General features: G+C 37.2%; 1 protein-coding gene across 2 annotated transcripts in view; it reads right to left on the minus strand.

Annotated features, from left to right (window-relative positions):
- sash1b (SAM and SH3 domain containing 1b) overlaps positions 1–5,391 on the minus strand; it is a 39,243-nt gene extending 33,852 nt beyond the window's left edge. The window contains exons 1-2 of one of the 2 annotated variants that reach the window (XM_026339369.1): positions 5,313–5,391; positions 4,011–4,393 (exon numbers count right to left, since the gene is read on the minus strand). In XM_026339369.1, coding sequence (XP_026195154.1) covers positions 4,011–4,393; positions 5,313–5,361 — 432 coding nt within the window. In that variant the 5' untranslated portion in view covers positions 5,362–5,391. Of the gene's footprint in view, positions 1–4,010 lie in introns of both variants that reach the window. The other variant, XM_026339368.1, reaches the window with a different exon arrangement.
- Positions 5,392–8,008: the final 2,617 nt, after the last annotated feature.

Consider the following 8,008-nt stretch of genomic DNA (forward strand, 5'->3'; position numbering starts at 1 on the left):
AGAAGTTGGTGCTGGTGTTTTAAAAACCAAGTTATTTCAACAAAAACAGTTCTATTCAATCTCAGTTTTATAGTGACAAAAGCAGAGACAGCTGTCAGCTGCTGCAGTGCTTGTATTCTGCTAGGCTCTATTCAGACGGGCTTTTCTTCTGTCAAAAGGGGCCTGCTGGTTTTGCTTGTCCTTCCATCCTCTGGCAGAGCAACACAGGGAAATCGTCTGAACAACTAAGATTTGTTCCCCATTTAGAGGATGTTTTTCATGCCAGGCACTGCAATGAGGCCTTTAGAGGAGTTTAGGCCTTTTGTTAAGATCACTATAAAGAGAATCCCCTTAACAGGGTCTGGATCTGATGTACAATGGGATATATGGTTTGCTGTCAAACATAAATCTGCATAATGCACATCTACAGTAGAAAGTATCATGAGAAGTTAACAACCATTTTTAAATTGACACAACATAATATTTATGTTTTAGACAATAAGAAGTGGGGAGGTCGCAGCCAAGGAGATAATCACATTCCTGCTGTACTAAACTTCTAATGTCAGTATGGACACAGTATCACATGTTAAATTGCAACTATTTTTGTCACTACAAAGGTTAGCATTGATATTTTGGTATTGAACATTTAAAGAAGGTAAATATGCACCTACTATGTATATTGTGATACATTATACACAGTTCATCCAAAAAAAGTCACTGCCTTGATCTAACTAAGCAAATAGGTAAGAGCCTTCCACTGGTTAATTACTGCATAAATAATTATTATAACCCTAATTGATCTCTCCTATCATCAATACAATATCTTGGTGATAAATTAATGTAACTCTGGACGGGAATGAATATTGTGACAGCGCTATAGAGAATGGGTGCCGTAATCAAAGATAAAGGCAGTTCACATTATCCTTTTTGTATCTGATATTTCGAAGCTGCACAGAATGAACAGAGTATTAAAATGTAATTTCTGTAAAATGTGATTGTTTAATGCTTAAACTTTAACTTCAAATTCAAATGTCAAGTTTCTCTTCCAACAAAACCAGGTTAATCAGCGTTTCTGAAAAATCACAATGTGAAACTAAGATTTTTACAGCTACACTGAACCAACATTTGACAGTAAAATTATTCTCTGGTTTTTCAGATACATGGTTCGGAATATCTTAGGTGTTTTTGTTTTTATTCTGGAGTGTGAATTTACATGTTGTCCTTGTGTAAAATCTATTTAATGAAAATTCCTAAAAACACCTTCAGTAAAACTGGTTGTGGTGCGGGTGTTTAGGTCATTTACAGCTAAACCAGCTTTAATCGCATTAGTTTTTTCTCTCTCAAAATCACTAAGGGGTCCTGTGGGCCTGTGTGAGCTATTCATGCATGCAGAATAGTTCAAAAAGCTTACTGGTAATTGACTACACTACCAAACCATGACTGAAGGGCAGAAGCACTGTGGGATTACAGAGCCAAACCACTGCAATTCCTGAACTGCAGGCAGATCAGGGTCAAACGAACTGCCATATAGACAACAATGAACTGTAGTGAATTAATATACAGATCCAAAATCAAAATTTCTAAATACAGATCCCAATACTGTCGTTTATGATATTATAGTATTTATTTAGTATATATTTGGCCAAGCTTGGAGCAAATTTAAGTAAATATTATTGCTGGGAGAGCCAGACTTACCCTGGAGCTGTTGTGTGCGATTCCTGATGAGAAAATGGGCCACACTGGCCTACATACTTGTATTTTCCAACTGTTAAATGGACTATATCTGGTGAACCTGAAAGTCCAAACTGCTCCAAAATCATGTTACCTCACAGAGCCAACCAGCCTGACCTGAAAGTTTTAAATGCTGATGAGCTGCTCTAAAGCAAGCTGGTATCCAATATTCACACTGTATATTAATGAAATGATCATGCCTGTCTTCATAATCTAAGCACTAAAAGGATCAAATGGGCCAAATTAAATGAGCCAAAAAGGTTGACCTATTTCCTACTGTGTAAATGCAGCAGGATGACATAGTACTCCAAATGTTAACCACACAGTGTGAGGCTGGAGAATCAAAGTTTAACATAAATGATTTCCGAGTGATTTTCTTTTGCATTTTGTAGAGGTTGCCTCCGCTTACTAGCGCATGAGTGTAGCTACTATCTCATTCACTGCTGTAAAATCTCTCTCAGTAACATTTTTAGGTATGACCACGTGAATAAATCTATGCTGTGCTGGGTCCAGAGCTGACAATTAAAGAAAGTTTTCTAGGTGAATCTACTTTAACTGTGCCAGTGCTGGCTGTAACCTACAAAAAGGTTGGGAGTGAATCACAAAGTGCCTTTGCACTTAGAAGCTGCTGAATCTTTCATGAACAGTATATGTTTGTAGCTGTGACACTTGCCAGAACAATACAATACACAATACGTAACTTAAAGCTTATGCCACAACAACGTGGCTAAATAGATCCTTCCAATTAGACTTAGAAATGACAGTGTTCAAACAACCAGAGATTTCTATATAGCTACACAGGACTATAGAAAGGCTTGTGTGAAGGCATGCTAGTGAAGCAGGTTCAATGTACTTTATGATTTGTTGTGACACAAAAATCTGTATCATAATGGAAAGCTGCATCTGGTTTGCCAGCCCCTCAGACCTCATCCATCCATTATTAACGAGGAGTGTTTTAAACTTATCTGCTGAGGAAAGAAAAAAAGCAAGACACGTATAAATGTGCATTAAAAGAACAAGTTACTGCTTGGCTAAATGCCAATGCTGAGAAGAGAAACTGTCTGGAAATGTAAAGATGTTCTTGGGTGGTAACTGGCAGTGCTAAGGGTACACATTACCTTTCTATGATATAATTCAATAAAGTGATAGAATAAAATACCAAATCAATCAATCACGCCCTCGATAATTACGACGAGTTGAAATAAGCCTAATGTGCCACTGAGCTTTTCATTTGACTAGTCTGAAAATATTCACTGAGTGTATTGTGGATCTGGTCAATGCTGAAGTGAAATAACTGTCCTCTGCAATTACAATAATGGTCTCCGCATATTCTGAATAATTGTCAGAGTTGATCCCCCGAAAATAAAATGTCATGCTGTCAGTAATGCATCATCCAGAGAAAACATCTGTCACGTTGGCAGACTGATCCATTGCCCCACCGAGATATGCAAGCAGAGGTCAGACATGTTAAATGGGATGCATTTACAGAGGCATTTTATAAGGAATTACACTCTCATTCACAAATTAACCTACTAAAGCAAGATATGTGTTCCTCAAGCACACTGTAGATGGAATCTCTTGGACTACATGAACATATTAGCATGTGTTTGACAGGGCAGTTGCCCTCTCAGATCTGAACTTTTATACTTAAACTTTTGTTTCTGTTGTCTAAGTGCAACTGCTTTTTCCTTAACATGCCAGTGAGTTAAAAAAACAAAAACCATGCCAACATATTTAGGATTTTATATCACTGAATTATATTGCAACAAACTGGGTTAAACACACTAATTTGGAAGTATAAGAGTTCAAAGCCTTTTACTTCTAGTAAAATGTCATTCTGAAAACTGTCTGAAATAACCAACTAAATATATATTTAGAGAGTCTGTGGAACAAAATGTCGAGTAATTAGTTAACTGCTGTTGTAAAACTGCTGTAGTAAACAGTAAATGTCATAAAATTATATACATGTGCAATGAAAACAAGAAGAGGGTGTACATTGATTGTTAGATCCAGCAACCATGCACTCAGTCAAATTAAAATGAATTAAATTAACTTGGGCCCTATTATTAACATTTGACAACACTACATTGAATCTCAAAAGACTTCTGGCAGGAAAAACCAAAGCATTCTTGAAGTAATAAAAAAAAAAAAAAAAACATTCAATGTCAGCACCATCAACTAAATTTGTCACACTCTTCATCACATACATAACAAAGTAAGTGTGCTAAATTGCATTAGACAGCACTCAGAGAGCCAGCACTTAGCATCAACATACCATAAGAAAAAGAGTATCTGCTTACCTTATGGGTATAAGGTGCTTCTCCCAGGTTGATCCCATCTTTTGCAAGTTTATCCCTTATCAGTACCTTGAGCTTCAGTTTGGGATAAGTCACAAAGTCATTGCAATCGGTGAATCTCAAATTATGGTTTCCAGGGCAGGACGGCTGGTGTATTTCTGTGGTGAGCGTGTGGGACCTCAGTGTCCTGAAGTCATCCTCTCTGTTTGCATGTAAAGCATGAGCGCTAGTAGAAACATCCAGGGGCTCTAAGGTGAAATAGTAGCCAGGTGCTTTCCTTTGGTCCTCCTGTTTTAGCCTCTGCACGGCTGTGAGAAGTCTGTGTCTGTGATACTCGATGTGGACACCTATGGCATCCAGGTCTGGTCCTCCAATCTGTTTACAAACTTCCAAATCATCATACCCATTGTCAATAAAGGACTCCACATACTCAGCCAGGTGAAGCTTAGACAGCCACTCAAAGACAAGATTTGGCCCCTGGGTCATCTTAGGACAGAATAAAATAAGGCCTAGCGTTGTCTTACATGTACACCTTCACCTCCATTCACCCTGCTGCTGGTGCTGGGGCCTGTGTTGAAGGAATCCAACAGTTTGTTCCATAAGACTACCACTCTGCATACAATGGCAGGTTCAATTCTCCAAAACAGACGTGTGTCAGCTGCAGGAAAACCCTCAAAAAACCGAGCAAATGCATATTTGGAGATGGCAGCGTAGCCTAATGTTGAATGAAACACCTTTAACTTTAACCTGGCCAACCCTAGCAAAAACATCTGCCCTGCTCCAGGTCTGTTAAGCAAACGGTGTCAGCAAACCTCCTCTTCACCCTGACCTTTCAAAACTCTTGGAGGTGTGTAGCGTTAAGCAAAAAAAAAGTGATATTACTTACATGAAGTAGTTGTGTTTCTGTTTAAGCCAACACACGAAGTTCACCGCTAAACGAAGTTCACCGTTAATGGTTAGCTAGGTGACGCAATTAACGTTACTTAGCTACTTTACGTCGTCGACGAAATCGCCGAATTAACGTTTCCTTTTGGGAAAAAGCCGAGTTGAGCACATTTGAGTAAAGTTTTCCTTCACCAAACACGAGAAATACCACCGTATCGTAAACATTTCGGCTACATCCATCCTCTTTGTTTAATTCATCCCAACGGTTGCAGAGCAAGAAGCGCAGGTCCATCAAACATTAAACCGTTGACGCCGGAGCCGGAGCAAAATGTGACTAGCGTTACTAGAAAAACGCTTGTACACAATAAAACAAGTCAATTTCCCTAAAACCTGCTCCGGAGTGCACTTGTTGTGGCTTACTTTGTGCCTCGCTTTCGCCGCATTCAACTTTACTGTCCCTCCGCTCCATCCGCCGGTTCAGTCCGTGTGAGGATGCTGCTCCGCTCCGCTTAAACCCCGCAGGACGACGGGAGTGCAGCGAGCAATGGCGCCACCCGCAGGGGGTTCTGGGTAATGTAGGAAATGTAAATTAAATCTTAAATTACACGAAGTAAAATAAAAATAAAATCACAAATGATGTTGCAGTGCAGCATTTGTATCACTAAACATGCTTAAGATATTAAAAGATGCGTCAGATTATGTTAAGGGGTTGTGACTTTTAAAACGAAATAAAAATACTACATATTACATTATCACTACATTTTTACATCTTATGGCATGTCAGTACACATTGGTGCAGCTCTAATTTAAAAACAGAAAGCAAATGTTATTAATACACATACCATTGAAGCTATAATACAAAATAACATAATTCAGATTGATTCAGCAGATAGTAAAATTAGGTGTGAATATATTAGATATTGTAAAATTTCAGGTTCTTTTTCTTTAGTTAAGTAAGTTAACTATGTTAACTATAACTATGATACTTTGTTCATTCCAAAAGTCTTTTGCTAAAAGCTAAACACATCTTTCTAGTTTTGGAGAAACTACTATAAATCAAGGAGGCACCAGTCTATAAGACAGTGCTTCAGGGTCCTTGAGCCAGACATGTTGCTATAGACACTGACTTCTGACCTGAGAAGCACCATGTCCAAAACAAATTCCTTTATTAGTGTCAGGAAAGTACTATTTTCAAATGAAGTCAGTTAACAAACAACAATGCATGAAACACAAAACACAAGACAAAACATGTTACGATTAGTTTTACATTTATTATCCATTGCACAATAATATCTATATATATTGTATCTACAGTCTAAATTGTTTGTGGCAGCAGATTAAGTCAGACATCCATGTGAAATTTATTTTAATAAAACTGTACAAAAATTGCCTACTATGAGAAAATACTGCAACTCCACAGATATTCATCCCAGAAGACAGATGGATGGAAGTATGGTGACTGAGAAACTCTTGAGCTCTCCTGCTTAGTGCTGTAAGCCTTCAATTTCAATGCATTTTTACAGTGCAGGAAAAGCAAGAGTTTTCATGAAGCAAACAGTAACAAACAGATGTACCACTAAAATAAATATAATCTCTCACACTTATACAATTGGCATGATCAAATGAAAATGGGACACATTTCGGATGTGTGACAAGAATTTCAGTTTTGTTTAACATGGTGGTAAATACAAATGCCAGAACAGACAATCTCTAAGGGGGATAATACATGGTTGCTTCAAGTTTGTAAACACTTAATATCATGCATCCTTCGATGTGCAATAAGAGACCATTTAGGACATACAGTATATGTTGCAAACTGAAGCACTTTAAAGTTGAGGCCACACTAGAAAGACTCAGCGGCCCACCGAATGAGGGAAATTACCCTCCTGCAGTAGCAAAGCTTGAATTTGAGATGAACATGTTCAATATAACCAGAAATGTTTATTGTCATGTTTGCATTATGAGAAATTATGCATAACAATTTGTGGGCATTGTGAGTTTTTCTATTCCAAAATATTACATTAAAGGTATTTATTTTTAATAGATTATTAAAATTAAAAGTACATATATACATACATATATATATATATATGTTTTCAAATATATAAATGTATGATAGCATCATTAACCTGACATTGAAAACAAATCTGAGAGTGAAGCAATCAGCATAATTGGCAAATGACATAGATAAGCATAAGCTCTGTCATGTTTTGGTCCTGTCAAAAATAAGAAAACAGAACAACAAATAATAAAGTTTAAAAATCATACTAACAAAAATATTTTAAGTACAAAAAATAGTGCAAACCCCACATAACTGCTCTTTCAAAGCTGTTAATCTGAGTAGTATACAGTAGATTAAAATCAGTCAGCTAAAAGTAAAGGGTTTTATTCCAAAATGCTGTATTTCCCTCCTGGATAATTTTTATGTGTAGTTAATATTTAATCTAAATATACATAATTCAATAAACTCTAAGATCTATGAAAATGTCTCAAAACTCTAGACAGTTAACAGACCATCCTTTTTTCAAGAGTCAGTGTTACATGATCGCTTGCAAATATCTCACTTTGGAATGAAACTCTTCAAATTGACTGTGCCTCTCTTCTGAATACATGTACAGCAGTTTGGGACAATAATGAGGGTGTCATGGCCATAAGAAGACACTAAAGCCAATCTACTTTCCCCCCTAAACACAGTGTACTTCTTGACTTGAGGGTGCTGCCCAAGGTATCCAGACTGATTCTTACCATTTGGGAAAATCAAGACCACTCTGTGAAATTAAGCAACTCTTTGGTGTTAAAAAGGAACATGGCCGCAAGCATACAGTATGTCACGTTGCCTGAACCTGCACTGTCAGATTTGTGCCCAGCTGTCCTGTTATTTATAACATTTGGCAGCAATCTGGACTGACAAAGTCTTGTCTCTCTTTTCAAAAAGACCAACAGATAATGCTCCTACATTGACACAAATAGCAGCATATCCTTGCACCTCGTGAATAAGAAATTAACTTGCAATAGAATTCTAGTTAATCACATTGAAAAAAACACTGTCAAGCAAAAATAAAAACCTCAAAAGACCTATTGTAATACACTGTATCTATGCAGTATTATAAATATTG

Source organism: Anabas testudineus, chromosome 22, assembly GCF_900324465.2.
Source record: "Anabas testudineus chromosome 22, fAnaTes1.2, whole genome shotgun sequence".
Taxonomy (NCBI): domain Eukaryota; kingdom Metazoa; phylum Chordata; class Actinopteri; order Anabantiformes; family Anabantidae; genus Anabas; species Anabas testudineus.